The sequence below is a fragment of the Propithecus coquereli genome, unplaced genomic scaffold (genome assembly GCF_000956105.1).
Source record: "Propithecus coquereli isolate 6110/MARCELLA unplaced genomic scaffold, Pcoq_1.0 Scaffold85, whole genome shotgun sequence".
NCBI lineage: Eukaryota > Metazoa > Chordata > Mammalia > Primates > Indriidae > Propithecus > Propithecus coquereli.
In genome coordinates this window covers 1,949,267-1,971,032 of record NW_012154729.1, presented here as the reverse complement: position 1 = coordinate 1,971,032, position 21,766 = coordinate 1,949,267, and the positions used below count along the sequence as shown (strand labels likewise).

General features: G+C 39.0%; 1 protein-coding gene across 10 annotated transcripts in view; it reads right to left on the bottom strand.

The window, feature by feature from the left end:
• The window catches only part of ANKS1B (ankyrin repeat and sterile alpha motif domain containing 1B), a 1,021,409-nt gene that overhangs the window by 284,285 nt on the left and 715,358 nt on the right, over positions 1-21,766 (bottom strand). For all 10 annotated transcript variants that reach the window (XM_012664020.1, XM_012664018.1, XM_012664019.1 and 7 more), the window contains one exon: positions 6,497-6,649. In XM_012664020.1, coding sequence (XP_012519474.1) covers positions 6,497-6,649 — 153 coding nt within the window. The remainder of the gene's footprint in view (positions 1-6,496; positions 6,650-21,766) is intronic.

Genomic DNA, 21,766 nt, shown 5'->3' with positions numbered 1-21,766 from the left:
AAATAAATTAACATTGTTTGTCATAATTTCAATACTTTTTTTGTTTAGAAGATGAATAAGAGGTTATTTGCATTGTTTCTAAGATATTTATTTTTTCATAACTTGGCTGGGTGCGGTGGCTCACACCTATAATCCTAGCACTCTGGGAGGCTGAGGCAGGAGGATTGCTTGAGCCCAGGAGTTTGAGGTTGCTGTGAGCTAGGCTGATGCCACAGCACTGTACTCAGGGCAACAGAGTAAGACTCAGTCTCAAAAAAAAAAAAAATTTTTTTTTAATAAGTTTTGAACAAGGGCCCCACATTTTGATTTTGTATTGAACTCCCAAATGATGTAGTTGGTCCTGATGAAGAATACTTTGTAGTCTGCGGGGGTGGAGGCAGAGGCTGGAATGCTGAGCTTGGATCTAAGAATCCAGGTCATATATTAGGCACGTCATGGGGAAAGGGTGGAGGTGACTTCTTCAGAGGAAATTTAGAATGTTTTTATTTCAATCAGGAAAAGAATGAATGAAACCCACATGGGGAAAACAACAAACAGATGTCTGCTAAAACAAAAAATTTTTAAGGTAGAAATTTCTTGATAATCAGAACACTATTTTCCTTCTTACAGAGAGATAGGTCAGAAATGGCTATAATCAGATGATTTCAGTTTTTCATGAAGTTCATTTGTTGCTGAGCCCTCAAGACTGTCTCTTCAGGCCACAATGCCTTGTTTATTTTCATTGTGTATGTGTGTGTCTTACTAATTCCAATATCAACACTTTAATACAATACATGTTCCGTAATTTTTAGCCTGAGGAACTGCAGGAATGTAAATTCATTTGAAATCAAAAGAAAAGCTATATTACTTCCAATGAAGTTTTAGTGGTTAAGTGCATTTTATTGGAGTCATAATTCTATTTCAGTTTAGGTCAAAGATCCTAAGTTGAGAGTACTATAATAGGTGTGGACATGTAAAATGCACTGAAGGATAGTAGAAATAATAATGCCAGACTCAGCCCATCACCAACCTCCATGCCATATATGAAACGGCTAAAAATCACTGGAAAATGAGTATTTATTTGGGAGAAGATTGTCCATGTTGTCTGAGGAAGGGATAAACGCACTTTTTCAAAAACTTGGGCCAGGTGAGGAAAGCTTCAAGAGACTCCCGGAAAAGCCTGAGATTTAGATGGGGGGCTAGGGTGGTAGAGCCAGGGCCTTTACCTGAAATATGTCTGAAAACATCTAAAGCTCAGAGGCCGTGTCTAGCTGCCCTGAAGGCTTGTGAGGAGCCAGCTATATTGTATATGGGCATAAATGAAATACTTAAATCCACGATAATTTATCGAGTTTGCTCTACACTTGAATACTCCCACCCAGTCATTTAGTTAAAGCCTTTGGCTTTGATTAAAGTTGTTAATATTTGAACTGTTGACTGATGGAGCCTCCCTGGTGTGGAAATATGAATATTTCTCATTTATTAATGTCCTGTAGTGAAGGCATAACCTTTTACTTAAAATAATTGGTTTAGAAGTTGAATTAGAACTTTTATCCTCCCCATTCCTCCTCTGCAATTTGTGAATTTGCTAATTATTTTTCTTGGTTGTGAGCATTAAGTTACCATTTGCCTTTATGCAATATGCAAACCACACACACACACATTCACACACAATGTGAAAAAAATTTTAGGCAATAAGTTTAATTGCAGTTTTAGCAATGGAGGTAGGGCCAACAGGAGTATGAGTTAATAATGCCGATTATACAAAAAAATCAAAGCAAGTAATGAGTCTAAATCTGATATTCATAGGATGATATTTCTACAGTATTTAACGCAACTAAAGTTATATTATTAAAAAATTAATGTAAAATTAGAAAGTTTCCTTTGAAAATTATTAGTACATCTCCATATGGTTAGATTATTACGAAATTTCCCTGGAAAGGTAGAAATTAAATCAACATTAAATTCAACACTGAAAGAAAAAAAAAAGGAAAGAAATCTGACAGTCCCTAAGTGAAAGAGTGATGTAAATATAGTTTCAGTAGCTATTAGGCAAGAAGCAAATGGTCTTCTAATCAACTTACTGCTGTAAAATAATTCCAAATTATTTTCCTGGGACACATGAAATAATTTTCATGAGATAGGTATGGGTATTGCTACCTTAGTTATTTTAGTTGTTTTTACCCAAAGGTATTTAAAAAACAAACAACAATCTATTTAAATAGATTTTTAAAACTATTCTTCTACTTGCAAGCAGATATTTAAGAATGCATTGAAATCTGAATTTCATTTTGTTCATGAAATGGGTACTTTTATCACTATCAATACCATAGGATATTATAAGCCTGGGATACAATTATCTTCTTGGTAAATAATGGTAAAGCCAATGAGAAGAAATTAATCATGTGTTCTACACTGAGATTCATAAATTAATAAATTAGACAGTGTTCAAATTTATTTGGTCTTACCCAAGTCCCTTTAGTAGGTACACAGTGGTAAAATAAATTAACATTGTTTGTCATAATTTCAATACTTTTTTTGTTTAGAAGATGAATAAGAGGTTATTTGCATTGTTTCTAAGATATTTATTTTTAATTTCATAATTAAACCATATACATTTCATAGAACATTTCATAGAACATTTCATAGAAACTATCATTTCATAGACAATATGTAGCCCTTTTATCTAAAATTTCCCCCATGCAGGCCTGTTGAGGTTGTCAATAGCAGTAGAAACTGTTGTTCACACTTCCTGATATCATATGCAAGGTCTTAGTGACCTTCTGAATTGAAAAGAAATTCACATACTTATGCATTGTTGACTAGTCTTTAATTCTCTTAACAAGGCTTTGGATGGGACTATGATTTAAACCAGAGGTCCAGCCAGCCAGGAATATTTCGCCTGACAATCTCTCCCAACATATTCATATTTTAACTCTGAAATATTGATACAACAATGAGAGTAGTATTAATGATCTTATTTATGATAGTGTCAGACAGAGGAGCAAAACAGAACTATCGATAAAACATCAGCTTCTGGATATGAAGCATCGATTAAAGAAACAATTAATGGCCTATATTTCATTTTCTAAGTGTGGACACACATGGGCCTGTAAAACAGGCAATACTTCATGTCATAGAAGCTTTCCTATGCTCTATTTCCACTGCTGACAATGCTGGTGCAAGATTTCCACTAATTTCTCCCATCCCTATACTTTGTGTAGTAGCTTCATGACCAAACCCGTCTCGGTTTGTTCAAATCAACTTGTTCATCAAAGGCAATAATATACTCCACCAACAAAAAGACCCTTGGGGGGGCTTTTTTTCGAAAGATTAAAATTTCAAATATATATTTGTACTTTTCAAGTTACAACTTTGTATAGTTTTCATTTCCTTATTGAAATACTTTGAATAAACTCATTATACTCATTGAGAATATATTGATATTTATCTAATAATACCAAGCATACAGCCGTGTGACACTGAATGCTTACCCAACACTATGTAATGATGCTAAAGCTATTTATAAGCATATCAGCAGTTCATCATCTCATCCTCCGTTCTCTTCCCCTCCACCAGGAGACCTCTGTATCAAAGGCAGCTACATTTGCACTTCTCTCTTTACTTTACATAGAACAACAATTACTGGAGTAATTTGGTTTCCTTAAAACTAGCCACTCATTACAATGATTCAGGATGTGAACTTCCCTAAAAGGCTTTGCTCTAAATCACATTACCTTTAGCCTAGAAAACAACAAATGATGGGTTATTAGTATAGGATTATTGGACCCATATATTAAATACGAGACTACCTCATATTTGGGTACATTTCCTCATTAGTTGGGATAAACAAAAGTCTGGAATTTCAGATTAGTCAAAAGCTTTGTGGCCGGGTGTGGTGGCTCACGCCAGTAATCCTAGCACTCTGGGATGCTGAGGCGGGTGGATCGCTCAAGGTCAGGAGTCCGAGACCAGCCTGAGCAAGAGCAAGACCCCGTCTCTACTAAAAAATAGAAAGAAATGATCTGAACAACTAAAAATATATATGTAAAAATTAGCCAGGCATGGTGGCGCATGTCTGTAGTCCCAGCTACTCGGGAGCCTGAGGCAGAAGGACCGCTTGAACCCAGGAGTTCGAGGTTGCTGTGAGCTAGGCTGACACCGCGGCACTGTAGCCCGGGCAACAGAGCAAGACTCTGTCTCAAAAAAAAAAAAAAGCTTTTTAGCCAAAAGGCACACATTTTGCCTATTTCTTATTTTAAAACCCAATAAACCCAAACCATCTAATGAACTACCCAGTTCTAGTGAGCATAAAAATTTTATTTTCTGATTTCCAACGCTAAAGGTTCAGATCCATTTTTGTCCATAATTATTATATACACTGAGTTAAATGACTTACAGAGCCTCACCATCAAGAGTGTGAATTTTGCTCATAAAGATGTCACAAAGAACTTTAAATTCAATACTTTTACTTTAAGGAAAACATACTGGGCTGGTGGTGGACACAGATGGTATGCTCCAGGCCAGAGGAGTTAAGCCTTAAAATCTAAAAGGTAGTGACTATGTTTTCAAATTTAGATACAACGCTTGTGACAGGTACTTCTTCTTCTTGGATTAAAGTCAGATTGTATTATAGCAAGTGTAGCTAAAGGGAAAACCCTTAAGAGCCAGCACGGGTGGAAAAGACCATTTTTCTGTCTTGAATCAAGGCTAACTGTCCCCATGGGTGGTGGTGGATCAGTCCCTGAGCCCTGGCAGTAAAGATGGTGCCATCACTGTCCCCACGGTAGCTGTAGCTGTCCCCAAGGCCCAACTGCAGTCACTAAACAAAGATCTCCAGGCCACTGGTACTCCAAGCACTATAGAAAGTGAGGGTCTGAGCCCACATCTTAAACACTAGTTCAGGCATCTGGATTTTCAGAGACATAGAGCCTGACATTGTAAATGATCCTTGCTTCAAAGAACACATGTTATAATAGGGTCCTATTGGAACCGATTCTTTTCAAGGGGGTTTATTGCTAATGCCAGTCAGGTGAGTGACTCACGTGCTACCTATTGTAGGTATTTGTTCTTCAGTGAGGAGCAATATTATTCAGAAGATGTTACATAGGGATGTTGGTCAAGCTATATCAACTTGATAACTGGCATGCATTTCAGCTTGGAAGCCTGTTTGGTTGATCTATGGAAGATATGCCCTTAAACAAATATCTAAAAGTAGCTATGAGATCCATGTCAAGCTCTTGGTAGAGAATTTACACCTCAGGCTGATGCAACCAAAAAGCAATACAGTTTCAGTTAATCCCATTGCCACACAGACTATGAATGAAAGTAACCAGATGTTTTAAGTCAGACAGTGAGTTTCTTCTGAAATAAGACCTTTTGTGACGGGATAAGCAAAACATTAAGGAGAAGTTACTGATGGCAAATTAGAAGCTAAGAATTTGTCTATTTAATGTGATTTTTAGATTCAAGAACAATTTCTGTAAGATATTCTAGAAAAGATATTTTTAAGATAGACTTTTAAAAGCAAAGAATAATTAGTTACTAATAATAACCATCATTTAAAATAAGTAATGCCATGTACTATGTAGAAACTGGACCTTGGCAGAGAAAGTGGCATAAAGAGTAGAACAGAGGACTTTTGAACCAGCAGACATTTCTTTACTTTACCTTTCAGTTTATGAATGCTTTTCTCCCCCAATCATTGAAATACAAAACTAAAAAAATTCTCTAAAAGATTAAATGATTTCTTACTGCCACTTTAAAAAAGAAATGTTTACAATGCCAAATATAATTCAAATGCATGATCATTTTATGTTATCTTCAATTCTCATTTGTTTATGCCATTAGAAAAAAATAGGAAGTAAAAACGAAATGAGAAAAGTATCAAAATCATTTATGCAGATTCTGTTGATCTCTTTGGGTATGAATATATGGTAACATATGTTGGCCAGTTTTTATAGGAAATCTATGCCAAGTATATGAATAAAACAGAGACAACATAAGATTAGACACCAGCTTTAGAAAATGAAATTTTGATATTACAGCAACCTATTTAGTAAGAACAAAAGCAGTCTCTTCAAGGACGGTGTTTATCTATGCGATTAAGGAACAGAGACAAAGAAACATAATAGAGATAGAAAACAAAAAATGATAATTTAAATCTTTAACAGTGAATATGAGCAAAGATCAGAATGCGAGACTATTTGCTATCACATCCATAACCTAAACTGACAAAATTTCATAAAAAGGAAAAAAACACGAAGATTCTTGGAAGGTTTTCTTAGATATTGCAAAATACCCTGAGAGTTTTCTTTGTCTCTTAGATCCCTACATCAAAATTTCAAAAGATAGTGACTCTGGAGCTTGAAAGATATATATTTAAAACAGAAGGCATACCTGTAAATCCATGTTGGATGTCCAAACAATTGTAAAGAAAGAAAAAATTACCCACCTGCAATAAAAGTTCCTTTATCAAGGGTTGACTGTGTAAAGAGTCATTAAGAAAACAACTTACATTAATAAGTTCAACTTCCCAGATTTTTTTCAACAGGTCCATCGATGTGTAGCCATTAATGAGAAAGGCTTTGGTGTAGTCACCCAGTTCGATGGAATCCAGCCATTCAGCTACAGAGGTGGGATGGTAGCCATCATGACCAATGGGTCTCATCTGTAATTAGGAAAATCACATTAGGATTAATTTAAACTGTTTACTTTTTGTTCCAACAACAGAAGGCATATTTCTTCTTGGAAATTTATCTGATATCAAGTAACAGATCTTCCTGGATAATCAAATAAGGAAAAAGAAAATACTTGATGCACAATTCTAAGTCATTAATAATTTTCATGCTGGATTAGTTTTCAAAAATACACCCAGAAATTTCCAATTTAGCTGCTAAATTAACTCTGTATTTGGAAGATCTAAATGTGTCAAACTTCTATTATAGACATTATTGGCATTCTGTTGCATGGAATTGAAAATGATGTCAGTTGGGTGCTATTAAATTCAATGCCGAAGGCACAAGGAAGTGCACTTCCAAAGCATAGATGATAATTCTTGTAGGAATAACACCAAAGCATGTGAAAATACTGCATGACTTAAACATTCAAAAGGAATTCATGCTTATGCAAGACATGTATTGTAGGTAGTGCAAACATGCCGGAGAAACATACTGCCGGGGTGAATCAGTGAAGAAGAGGCTTTTGGGTGTTTTAGGACCATGTGTTCTGTATCGACTCTACAGTATGTCAGACATGAATAGAGAGCTGGCTGGCAGACAGCCTCCTATTTTTTGTCAGCTATATACAGATTTTTTTAAAAATACTTTAGAAGAACAAAGAAGTGTGACAGCAACATAATGTTTCTGAGTTTAAATTGGAGTGTGAAAGTAATTTAAGCAAGAGGAACTTCTGGGTTTAAAATTTTGTATGGATTATTCTAGTCTTTTAGCTTTTATTTGAAATTTTAGCTGAATTTGTGGTTGTTGGTTTTTGAAGTGACTCACTTCTAAAACTTGGGCTGCTTTGCCTGCCATACCATAGAGCTAATACTTCAGTTATTAAGGACAGCCTGCACCTCATTGACCGGACGTGAGCCTTCACTGAAATTCATGATGGGAACTGCAAAACTGGGCAAAACACAGCATAGATTTTCCTTTTCCTTCAGATTCAAGGAGATAAATATTAATGGAAATCTATATGATTCTGATTTGTGAGCAGAGAAAAGATTAGCCTGGGTACCAGGGATTCAGATGTTAATCTTAAACATGTTAAGCTTTCTGTCACTACGCAGAGTTCTGGTTTTTTGAGATTCTCCTTACTCCTTCACTTTTAAGTTACTTTTTCTCCTTTACTCTTTCCTGTTGTTCTACTCCCTAATCTGGTTTGCATTTTGTGGTTTAAATGCCCTCATTTTAAAGTTACAGTGCAATTCACTATTTGCATTAGAGTCTGAATGGCATCAGACTTTTGTATTTCATTTTTACATCAACCGACCTATTTTAGCTACTCATTAGATGTCTGTTCACGTAACACAACTCAGTATTTCTTACGTAGTAGCTACAAATGTAAATGGCAACTTGAAGTTTGCAAAATGAAGTTTAGTGGCGTTCACAACTAACTGGATGTGATATATGTGTACAATTGGAAACTAGGATCCAAAGAGGAGGCTCAGAGGTATTAAGTACTTTCATATTCTACAGAGAGTTACAAAAATATTGGGGCTGAATGTATTCTCCAGGACCTGTTAAGAGCTGGTTGAACTAACTGCTAACCACGCCAGTCACTCCAGCCCCATAAAGAAAAAAGGAAGAAAGGGAAAGAAGGAAGGAAGAGAGAATCATCTGAGTTGAAATTAATAGCCTATCAGGGAGGTCTTGCTGTTAGCCTATCTAAGAAGCTGATCACCCCAGCAGTGGATACTGGTGACAAGCTTATGGTGTCTTCCTGACTCCATTTGGGGAAGAGTCAGTTGTCCCAGAGACCTGTGCAATGGGGTTCCTACAGGTTGCCCCCAAGCACTCACATGTCACTCCTTTGAGAGAACAATCAGTGGCCACCTGCCACACAGAGGTTGCGGATGGTCAGTGTCAGCCAAAGAATCAGGGAACCCACAAGAGGACTGCAAGGCAAATGTATTAATAGTTAAGCATAAAGAAGTTTGCCTGTCCCCTAATCCCTCCTTCTTGTCCCAATGCTGGAGAATTTAGGATCATAAAGAAGAGAGGTGCCAGTGCCTTTGGGGAAGCCTAAACTTGGGGTGGGGGATGTGAAGAAAATAAAACTGTAAGTTTAAAGTGGATTGGAGCTAAGTTTTCAACATATTACATGATTGGAAAGTTATTGTATATGTCTGAGATGATATTAAGAAATAGTAAGGAGAGAGTCCATTCAGCTTGGTTGAAGGCAATGATTAGAAGACAAAAAGCCAACAACTATCACATCAGTTATCTCACGGAATGCAGACTGCTCAGTGGTCTGATTACTCTTGTAAGACAAGATCTCCCGGACCAACCTTAAAGAGGTTAGAGGCAGGGAAATATGTGGCAGGAGGATGAAGGACAGGGGCAGGGTAGAGAGCAAAACTGAAGACCCTGGAAACGGGTACACTGACTTGTGCAGGGGCGGTATTCATCCATCCACACATTCAATAAATATTTAATCAGTGTCTATTCTGATGAATGTTGTGGCAATAGTACAGAACAAAAGAGTCATAGTCTCTCCCTTATGGAAATTATAACTCTTAATTAAAATATATGAACAGATGACCAATAAATTATGAAGGCTCTGCATACCTGAAGAGAGGAAACCATTAGAGCCGAATGAAGTTACAAAATTAACTTGACGCATATTTAACGATATGCAGAATGGTTACTGTGCTGCACAATAATTTCTTCCAAAGCAATTCTCCCATCTGTTCCTTTATTTCTGTTCCTACTGCCACTCCCCTGTTTAGGTTCTTGTTAGTGCTTACAAAAACGAACGCAATAGTCTTCCACATGGCCTCACACCTTTGGTCCAACTTATATCTTGCTACTACATTAGTCTTCCTAAAAGCTAGACTCTGAAGTCAACCCTTGTATAAAAACCTGTAGTGGCTCCTTCTTGGGAGAAGTCCAAATGTCCTATTCCAGCATTCAAGGCAAATTGAGATCAGCCTAATCTCCTACTATGTTGCTATGTGTACCCAAAAAATGCAATCAGACATGTGTATGTCCAAACAGTTCAGTAAATTGCTAGCCATTCCTTGAACATGAACTGTGCAAGACCCAGTCATATCTTTGCTAATAGAATTTTCTAAGCTTGGAATGCTTTTGCCCCTATTTCTGGAGTGATTTCTCCAGGACCACCTTCTCTTCTCAAGCTCTGAGAAACAAATTTCTAAACATTTTTAGGACATCTCACACAGATGTATAGGTATCACCAACATAAGTCAAAAACAAATTTATCTTAAGCTCAAAAACTAGCTCTCCTACTCTGTTTCCCATCTCAGTTAATGAAGCACCTACCCCTCACCCACATAGAAGCTTAGGAGTTATCTGACTTTCCTCTTTCTATTTACCATCGTATCTAATTAGGACAGCAAGTCCTATAAATTTGATTTCTAAGATGCCTGTCAGTTCAATTCCCTTCTTCCAAAATGGACTTTGGATTCTGACAACCCCAGCAATGCTATTTCTTTGTTGGGTTATCCTTGGTAAGTTACATACCTCTTTGAACCTCAGTTTCCTCTTTTCTGAAACAAGCATAATAATATCGACCATAAGTGTTATTGTAAGGATCATATGATATAGGATGTGTAAATTGCCTAGCACAGTGCTGTGAATATAATAGCTATTCAATGACTCTTAGTTCTCTTCCCTCTCCACTGCCCTAAATCAGGCCCTGAGCATTTAGAATTGCATAATATTCTGCCCTGGACTCTTTTTAACTTCCAGTCAAAGCATTCCTCTCCTCTCTCATCTCTTCCTCCTGCCCTCACTCCCTTCCTTCTTTATCTTGTTTTAGAAAGGGTTTGCTAACATCTTTTCCCCTTTTCTCTTCAGCTGACAGCTATTTTTCAGAAACAAGGTCCAAGGAGGTCACTCTGGTATTAATAGATTGAATTGTTGTTTCCAATTCTTTGTTCTGTCCCTGTATTAGAATTATGCCTCTGTGCCCTTTGCCATGGAATCTGCCTTGTATCTCGCTGTGGCTGGAGTTACTCCCCAGTCCCATCGATGTTGGCCCGTGAGATGGGTAGAAGTACCAGTGTGTAGGTTTACAGATGAGTCCTCTGTGTTCCTGTGGTCTACGAATCCTTTTGTGTTCTTAGGCTCTACTGTAAGAATAGCAAGTGCTAAGACATTGCCTAACTGCTGGTTCTCGGAGAAAATTAAAGGCTTGTGGAGCAAACCGAAATTTAACCCAAAGAATTAAAGCTTGGAGTTTACCCTAGCTCCATGGAGCTGAGGGAAAGTCCAGTTGAAGTTAGCTGAACCACTGCTGACCCGCAGGCCCGCAAGTAAGAAAAATGTTTTTTTGTTGTTGTCATAAACTACTGACATTTTCATATACAGGGAAAAATTGAATACGGTCATTGCTCGTTGCAAAACCCTTGGTGTTTATACGCTGTGCCTATAGACATACCCAAACTCTTTATTTTATGAATCCATTGGCAAATGCATCTCCATGAGACTGAGAGAGATTATGGATGCTGAGCTGAGTGAGCAGTGACATCCTTCCCAAGCTACCTCAGTGTCACGTAGAAACATCTAAGTCCTGCATCTTTATTGATCCTAAACTGAGTAATTCTTCACTGTATGAGTCTGATTGCTGGGGCATAATCCATTGTATACCTAATATACCTCCATACCTTTGTTCTTGTCATTCCCTCTGCCAAGAATGCTATTTCTACCTTTTCTCCTATTGAAATTCTGTCCATCCTTAAAAGGTCTTTTTTAAACATTACCTCCCGGGAGTGTGAAGCTTTCTCTAATGTTTACTACTCCTGAGTAAAAATCATATCTTCTGCTAGATTTCTGTAGTAATTTGCATATAGTACTATTATGGCATTATTAAAATCTGCTCTCAATAACAGTCAGAGAGGTGAGTATTTGTCGTCTTAAGTGGACTGCCTACCCCCTTGGTGAAGAAACGAGGTGTTAATCATTTCTGAAGTTGCTCAAGTGCCCAGCAGAGTATCTCACACATGACAGGCATTTGCTAAATGTTTATTAAGTGATTTAATGAACACATGGAAGTAAAATGACAAATTCATTTCAGTGGTATGGTATCCATTTGTAGGGGAGATTTGCATTTTGTAATCCACATCATGAAAATTAAGGTTATTTTATTGCCTAACAATAACATTGATAACTATTTAAAACCTCCAACACCAAGGCTCAGTTCCAGGTAGCATATTGTGTTATAAAATGCAATGGATTTTGTTTCCACAGCCTGGCAGTCTTGAATCTATTAGCTATGTAACCATGGGCAAGCTACTTCACCCCCTAAGCTGCAGTGGTGTTGTCTAGAAAGGAAGGTGTTGGACCAATAAGCTCAAAGCTTCTTTGTAATTCCTAAAATTTATAATTCAATGATTTTTAAATTAATTTCCAATTAGTGACCAATTTATTTACCCAGGGAAGAGAAAATACACCCAAAGACAAAACTAATATATCTATATATCCATATCGATATATATATATCTATATATATATCGATATATATATATGATAGAACATGTAGACTAAAGGTCAGATGGCATCCACATGTCTTTCATGTGTCTTTAGCTGTGTCTGCAGGAAGTACTGTGACTGCTTTCTCAAATTAGCAGTGATGAAACTCTTTTTCTAGCAGGAACACCTGGCAAGACAGGGCTAGGAAAAGATAGTTCCAGGGGCCTGCAAGGCCAGCAGTATTGCTGAGCATGAACGGAAGTCTATGCCCAGCACTCTATAATCTGAGTACATAATCTGAGAGGCAGAGTAGTGGGAAGGCAGCAGGCTTTTTTAACAGAGCCTCAAAACAAAGCAATCTGATTCAACTAGTTGAATTCCAAAGTTTGGGAAAAACCTAAGCTGGGACGGAAATTAGAGGTAGCAGTGAAACTCCAGGTTTGGGAAAATTTAGATATATTGACGTATTTTACCAAACACTTTGTTTGTTGCTCTTGTTCCACCTGCACTCACAATGACTTTCCTCCAGGACCTCTTAAAGCATACCTGGCCTTAGCTCACGCTGTTAACATCACAGGTGACATGGGGCAGAAAGACGGTAGGACAGTGCTCTGTGTGGTTCAGGGGGTTAGTTATGGGGCAGCTGAGCAGCCCAGGCTCTGAGACTGCTTAATCTACTTGAACCACAGGAACTCATGCTTTAAGTGTTTTATACAGGGCAGAAGAGGAAGAAAGGCTCTCTCTGCTTTAAAAATCACAGCAACAATGAAAATAAATAAATGGGATCTGATCAAATTAAAAAGCTTCTGCACAGCCAAAGAAACTGTCACAAGAGCAAACAGACAACCTACAGAATGGGAGAAAATTTTTGCATGCTACAAATCCGATAAAGGGCTGATAACTAGAATCTACTTAGAACTCAGGAAAATCAAGAAGAAAAAATCAAACAACCCTATCAAAAAGTGGGCAAAGGACATGAACAGAAACTTTTCAAAAGAAGACAGAATAATGGCCAAAAAACATATGAAAAAATGTTCAACATCTCTAATCATCAGGGAAATGCAAATCAAAACCACAATGAGATATCACTTATCTCCAGTGAGAATGGCCTTTATCAAAAAGTCCCAAAACAATAAATGTTGGCATGGATATGGAGAGATAGGAACACTCATACACTGCTGGTAGGACTGCAAACTAGTGCAACCTCTGTGGAAAGCAATATAGAGATACCTTAAAGAGATACAAGTAGAATTACCATTTGATACAGCAATCCCATTACTGGGCATCTACCCAAAAGATCAAATGATACTCTATAAAAAGATACCTGCACCTGAATGTTTATAGCAGCACAATTCACAATTGCAAAGATGTGGAAACAACCCAAGTGTCCATCAATACATGAGTGGATTAATAAAATGTGGTATATGTATACTATGGAGTACTATTCAGCTTTAAGAAACAATGGTGATATAGCACCTCTTGTATTCTCCTGCGTAGAGCTGGAACACATTCTACTAAGTGAAGTATCCCAAGAATGGAAAGACAAGCACCACATGTACTCACCATCAAATTGGTATTAACTGGTCAACACATAAGTGCACATATAAGAATAACATTTATTGGATATCGAGCAGCGGGGAGGGGGGAAGGGGGGACGGGTATATGCATATACAAAGAGTGCAATGTGCACCATCCGGGGGATGGACACGCTTAAAGCTCAGACTTGGGGAGGGAGGGGGGATAAGGGCAACTTATGAAACCTAAACATCTGTACCCACATAATATGCTGAAATAAAAAAAAAAAAAGAAATAGAAATGAACAAGACAAAAAAAATATAAAAAAATAAAAAGAAATATTTGAAAACCACCAATCTGGAAGATTTTTGTAAGATGACGTGATCACTGTGGTTTTATTCTCTTAATTTCTTGGTTTGTTTGAAATATTCTGGGTCTGTCACTCATATCTCTGTGTCTATAACTATATCTATATGTCATTATTCTTCTCTGCCTGCCTCCAGCTTTGTCTGTGCAGACAAGGACAACACCTTATAAGATGATGGAGCCACAAGATGGAACATACAGCAAGGGGGAGGTATTATAATAATAATAAAACAGGTAAAAGAAATAAAGAGAGCAAGAAGATGATATATATTATAATAGATTTGGGATTACATGAAGACAAGCAGTTCTCAATGTAACACATTATTAAGCCAGAAAATGATACTGGCATGGTAATTAGACCGAGAGAATAAGGAACCCTAAACGGCCAATAAGGGACTAGACAGATATTTTTATGTCTGCATGTGTTACAGAATTGAGACAGAGGCTATTTATTGTCCCCCCAAAACTGTCCTCTCCTTTTCTACATAATGGGGCTTAAATTGGGTTCATGTCTGCCAAACTGGAGACAAAACACATTGCTGTGAAAATATGATTGAGCCTGTGGGATGGTAATGAGAGTGTTGCATGAAACTTCCAGGTTACCTCCAACCAAAAAGAAGTTCCTTACTCTAGAATTCCTCTTTTTCCTTTTATTTGCATGAGCTGGAATATCAGGGCCTGCAGTCCAGCTTTGACCACACAGGCAAAACAACGCCCAAAGTGGGGTGGGGAACCTGAGGCCTTAAGGCCACATGTGGCCTTCTAGGTCCTTAAGTATGGCTTTCTGACTGAATCCAAATTTTACAGAACAAATCCTTTTATTTTTATTAATACATTTTATTCATCTTTAAATTTTTATTTTATTTAAAAAATGAATGTATTTAAAATACCAAAGAATACAATAAGTTACAATGAAGTAATCCTCCCAGATTGACTGGCACAATTAGAACATTAGTAAGCCATAGGACTAAATCGATGGCTGCTACGGTTATGATTTAGTTCTAACTTCCTCTACCTGACCGGCGCCACTACTGCCTGAGGCTGGTTGGTGAGAGTTCATGGGGATTGAGCATGCCAGTCTGTTACCAGCTTTTGACAGCAGTGCACTGTGTTTCTGTTTGAAATGGAATTTGTGAAGAGTTGTACAGCTAGACAGCATTTTTAATTCTGTCTGTTTAACAGCCCATCATGTCAAAGAAGACCAAGAGAATAATACCAAAGGAAGAAAACAGATTTTTTTAATGAAGATTGGGAATTGCAATATTATCTTGTTTCTGCTAAAGATAAGATGATTTTCTTTCTTTGTGATACTGCAATACCAACATTAAAGAAATTCAATATTCATCGCATTATAACACTGATAAGGGCCACAAATATTTTAAATTAGAGGGAGAGCCATGAAAGGTTGTATTGCAGAAATTAAAAGATGAAAAGCAAAAGCAAAGACAATTCTTTCAAGCAGAAATAAGACCTGGAAATGATGCCACTGAAGGAACTTATAAAGTAGCTTATATACTCAAGAAAAAATGGAAGCCATTCAGTGATGTAGAAATTGTGAAAGAATGTATTGTCTAAGTTGTAGGGTGCTTAGACCGGATAATGTTTCAAAGTATAAACAACTGCCTCCTTCAAGGAGAACCATAACTGACCGGCAGCATGAATTAGCCTTCAACTTAACAGAACAACTTCATACAATACTTCAAAAGGAAAATATATATTATTCAGTTGCTTTGGATGAATCAACTGATACTACTGATTCAGCGCAGGTTTTATACTTCATTCAGGTCATAACAGAAGGTTTTCTTTGCTATGAAGAGTTACTTGCTTTGAGCACTCTTGCAAAATAGAACATGGGGAATAGATATCTTCAACAACTTTCAAGATAAATGTCATGAAGTTGGACTGAATTCGGTAAATTTAGTGAGTGTATGTACATACAGTGCACCTTCCATGAAAGGAAAACATGAAGGGTTTATTTCACAGATAAAAAATGAATTAACAGATCCAGATGCTCTTATTTCTTTTCATTGTATCTTGCATCAGCAAAATCTCTGTGCTAAAGAAACTATTTTAAGTGACACTTTGCAACAAGTTATAAGTATTGTTAACTATAGTCATGCAAATGCAACATGGCACCATCAGTTTCATAGCATGCTAAAGTTGAACCATGCGATATTCAGTGTGGATTTGCCATATCGTTCTAAAGTGCCTTAGCTATCGCAGGGATGGATGTTAGCCAAAATTTTATCTCTGCAAGAACAGATAGTTAAATTTTATGAAGAATAGAATCAGCAATATGAATTATTGAAAGAAGATTTCTGTGGAATGCAGCATTTCTGTGTGATTCATGACAAATCAAAATGTCTTGAAAATTTCTTTGCAAAGTAAAACTAAGTCTGTATATGATACGTGGCAAAAAATCCAAGCATATCAAAAAATGCTATCTTTTTTCAAAACACTTTTTCAAAAGGAAATTTTGAATGAATATTTTCCCCGGTTAGCAAAGGTCATTGATGAGCAGGATGATATATGTGAATCATTTGAAGAATACTTACTGTTATAGATCTGTTAATTGGAGAATACAATGAAAAGTTCACTGAGAATCATGACATCACACTCAAATTAGCATTTTAGCCTCACTTAGTTTTTATCACCAAGGGACCTAAAGAGCTACATATGGAATTGATTGAGCTCTCAGTAGATGACATTTTAAAGTCACTGTTTGATGCTAAGAAAGATCCAATCGAAATACAGAAAAATGCAGTAGAATACCCATGCCTTCGGCAACATGCCCAAAAATGCTTTCTGGCTTTTCAACCACTCATTGCTACAAATCTCCATTCTCCTCATTCTCCTACCTAACCCAATCCAAGATGCCCTTAAGGTCACAAATGACTGATACCCATCTAGAGGATCAACTGAAACTGCAGACCTCCATGCTGCAACCAAATATTCGCATGCTTTCCAACAAAAAGCAGATACAACAAAGTCATTCATAGGTTAGTTAACTTTAAAATTAACAAATAGTTTTCATTTTTTGAAATTATTAAGTACACAGTAGTTGGATTTTTACAAAATAATGTACATTTTTAAGTATATCTAATTGAAGTTTCTTGAATGTGGCCTTATTTGATTACAGCTAAATTAATGCATCCTTCCAACACGAAAAGTTTCCCTACCCCTGCACTAGAGTTGGGAAATGCTTCTCAAACCTTAATATGCATAAGAACCACATGGGGAATCTTGTTCTAATTCCATGGAAGGGGATCTGAGCCTCTGAATTTCTAACAAGCTTCCTGGTGATGCTAATGTTTGGTCCATGCACTGCACTTTGAGTAGCAATATTTTAGAGGATCACAGAGCCACGTGTAGAAGGTCCTGGGTCCTTCCAGAATTGCATAGGGCAGAGCCAACTTGTTAGCCTGGACTGCTCATTTCAGGACTGTTACATGAGAGAAATAAATGTTCTATTCTTTATGCCACTATATTATGAAAATCTCTAGCAGTAGCCCTCCCATGAATACAAACATAGCCCAAAATAAGGAAATTTCATATAGAACAATTAAAGAAAGCCTGTACTTAAGCATTTGACATTCCATTGCATTGTCTCTTGTTTTGCGTAGTCATAAGTTTTCACATCTAAAATAAGCTTCATTTCTTTTAACCTCATTTGTTGGCATCTTTCTGCCAATCACACCACCATCTAATTATGCATGGGATAAGAAGGGGAAAACATAGGAAAACCCCAAGATTCTAGCTTGGATACCTGTGTTTGGGGTGGTGTTACCAGCTGAGAAAGAAAATAAAGCAGACTGGGATGACATGAATAATTTTGAGACATGAGAAATTAAAGATGTCATGGAATGGCACTTTAAATTCAGGGGAGCAGTCTGGGGTGACACGGAGCTGTGGACATTGTCAGTGCAGGTGGCACTCTTGGCTGCTCTGCCTATTTGCTGTCTGACCTTGAGGAAACTACTCATCCTTCCTAAGCATCTGTTTTCTGATTAGATATGTGAGAGATGGAAAGAATATCTACTCCTGGGGGCTGTCATACGTATTCAATGAAATAATGCAAGTAGAATTTAGCATGGTACTTGGCGCACAAAAGCACTCAATAAAGCGTATTTTCATCATGCGTGGGAGCTGAAATCACACATGGATGAGACTGCAGAGGGGGATGATGTCATGTGAGAAGTGGCCTGAGAATGAACCAATACTTTCAATGAATAAGGAGAAGATAAAAATTATACTCCAGAGACCATAAAAGGAATGATCAAGGCAAGAAAATAAGTGGGAGAAATAGAGTTTCAAGGAGGGTGTGGCCAGTCGAGAGGGCATGCTGCAGAGAAGTGGGATGAGATGAGAAAAAAGAAGGTTTGTGGGATCTAGGTTACCCGAGACCTTACTGAGAAGAGCACAGAGCTGGTCTCCACTGGGTTGGGGTGTGAGTTAGAAAGGAGGAGGTGGAAGGTGCAATCTAAACTGCTCTTTTGAGGAGTTTGTATGGGAAGAGAAGGAAGAAGATGAGGCTTTAGAAAGCACAAAAGAAAAGGCACGGAAAGGGATAAGAAATGAGGACTCACGGTTGAGGAGGGTCAGAGTCAAAGAGCACTGAGTCCAAGAGTGCACTGCAGATGGAGGGGGAGGGCTGGCCTTTTGCTTGGGGATTCTACTTATCTTTCTGGGAAATGACGGAGCTGAGAGGGATAGTTAGAGCTAACTTTGGGGTTAACGATCTTAGTGTCAAACAGTGCAAGCATCTGGAAGTTACATGGCTTAGAGTTGGTGAGAACTAGAGGCTTGTATGTGAAGCACAGGTTACCCTCTGGTGAAGGTTCTTGTGTGGGCCAGGGCTGTTACCTGTATGGCATGCTACTATCTGGATACCAACATGCAAACATATTGTTTATGCAGTCCCACCTGTACCAATAGCCCTGCTGTGCCAGGTGCAGCTACTTAAACTTGCCGAGGAAACTGCAATGGACGGTGGCTTCTCTTTTCCAACTTGGATGTACTTTGTACTCTTAGGCTTCCTGCTTGATATGGCTTTTGTAATATAGACAGCTGATACCATCGGGTACTTCCCTCTATTCTAGCTCCTTGTTCTAGACTCTTCTGCTCTGTCCTGCTGCTACCCAAGACTTGGACTAACAGAAGTCCTCAAAATAAACCAGGACAAGCAGTGCTAGTGGCCAGTGTGCTGCCAAGTCCAAATGCAGGTCCATCAAGTAGTGTGAGGATCAAATCTCCTACAGGCTATGAGACCTGGGCTTAGACATCACTGTGCTGTTTCATCAGTGGCTCTTAAAAGACTCATTGAACATGAAAGAGAAAGGATGATCCACTGACCATGGGGCCCCAGGAAAAAGTCTATCCATCACCATCTATGGCAGTGTGACTTTGCTGGGAGAGACATGTCTACAAAATGGATAGCACTATTAACGATAAGAATATCACTTAACAACTTTACGGGACTTTGAAGAGCCTAAAGTGATTTCACATGTCATCTCATTTGTAAAGGGTTTTAGGTGATCTTTGGTAAAATGCACTTTATGGAGTCTGAGAACCTGGGAACTCCATGTAATAATATTCCTTCTGCAGGAATTGAAATGATTAATACACTGTGACTGTTGTCGGGAAGCAAGGTGTAATAAGATCTCTGGGTTATGCATCTGGAGCAAGGGAGGGGTACAGGTACAAATAAATCTGCTGCTCAAAGCCCCTTTTTGTTTAGAATCAGACTTTGTTATGGATATAATTTCTGTAAAAGAATAGAGAGAAACCTAAACCCTCAGAGGTAAGAGAATTAATTGTGACTGGATGTCACTATGGACTCACAACTGCAGAGAGTGATAACATCTCTATTGGTTTTCCCACCACCAACCGAGATTCGTAGACTTGGGGTTCCTTGAGTGTTCAGACAGTTGAAGATTCCCAACTTTAGGCGCAGGGCAGGAGCAGTGAAGAAGTGATATCTGGATATTACTTGGCACCATAGTTTTGGGGAATAAAGGAAAAGGAAAGTGCTTTGGACAAGACATTGTCTCTTGAGGGGGGGGAGAAAAATGTTGGAGTTGAGGTAGCCTCCTGGGTCCCTGCTTCCAGAGAAAGAGATGTAGATCTCGGTCTGCCACACACGATCGGATCGCTCTCCTGCAAAAACAGCGAGGTGAATCCGTGGAGATTCAGTGGGGGACACGCAAATCAGGAAAAAGAATAAGGTGAATGGGAGATTGGAACGCAAAACCTGGAAAGCGCGGACAGACAATAGAGAGTGGAGCGCGAGACGGCGGCGCCAGCCTGGCCAGTAAGTGCCAGGGATAAGACCCTCACGAGACAGTCTAGCTTCCCCACTGACTTACAAGCCCACTGAGAGGCAGGGGCTTGTGTGAAGTGGATGTAGAATTGTGTCAGAAAACATGAGGCTCAGCGGAGAAGAGACACGAGCGGGAAGCATCTTGAACTTCCCGCCCCTGGTCAGGACTGCACCGGACAGGGGAGGAGCTGGTCTGGGCTACCTCCAGAGGCAGTTAGGACTCAGGAAGCTGGTCTCTGGCACCCAGCAGGTCCTCAATGAGGAGGTGATTACTGAGTAGAGGACTCTAACCTGGAAACTGCCACTGGCGATTGGGATTGCTCAGGGTGGGTCAGTAGGAGCGAGGGCTATTGCTGGACTGGCATGAGATTGGGGGAGGGAGACATAAAGGAGACGGCAGAGCACCCTGGTGACTGGACTGACTCCCTGATCGGGTACCTCCCAGCCCCTGAGCGCCTCCCTCTGGAGCCAGCGCCCTGGGGGCGGGCTAACGCCAGCTCAGGGCCCACAGCAGGTCGCAGTACAGTGCTGAACGGCTCCCTGCCCCCAGCCTGGGAGCCCTCGCAACAAGCTCTGCCCTTCCCGGACCTAAAGTCAATTAGTCAGGCCCGTTTCTTTGAGTGGTGAATTCCGAGTGCCTCCTCAGTTGTGAGGGGCAGATGCCTACGGAAGCTGAAGGCACTGGGGCCTTGGGCAGTTTGGAGAGGAACTCCCTCCCCCTGGCCAGCGTCTTTTGTGCAGCCTCTGAGCTTGCAGCAGAGAGACATAAAGAGCCACTCCCCCTCTGCGACAAGTGCCAGTCCCTGGGGCTTTGGCACTGACCAATAGCTGACAGCCCAGTGACTTTCCTCGCCAGACCAGTTCAGGTCATCCAATACCATTGCATTTCCGCCTCCGGTCAGCTACCAACAGAGAAACCCGCGACTAGGGAATCAAAACCCGGCAAGAGACCAAAACAAGCTCCCCAAGTAACCCCTCCCATCAAGAGAACCCTGGACAACATACTAGCGGCTCCCTCTAGCGGCAGAACAAAACAAAAGTAACAGCGGATCCAGATGGGAAGGACCCAGCGAAAGATTTCTGGAAGTATGAAAAATCAAACGGAATGCACACCCCCAAAGAGGAACACCAGCTCTCTAGTAATGAACACTAACCAGGTCCAGAATGCTAAAATGACAGAAGAATTCCAAACATGGATTGTAAGTAAGCTCAATGATATGCAAGGAAAAATGGATAACCATCACAAGGAAATCACAAAAAAAAAAAAAAAATCCAGAATTTGGAAGAAAAATTCACTAAAGAAATTGAAATATTAAAGAAAAATCAAACCAAACTCCTGGAAATAAAGGACTTATTCAGGGAACTTCAAAACACTGTGGAAAGCCTCAAGAACAGGGTAGATCAAACAGAAGAAAGAATCTCAGAGATT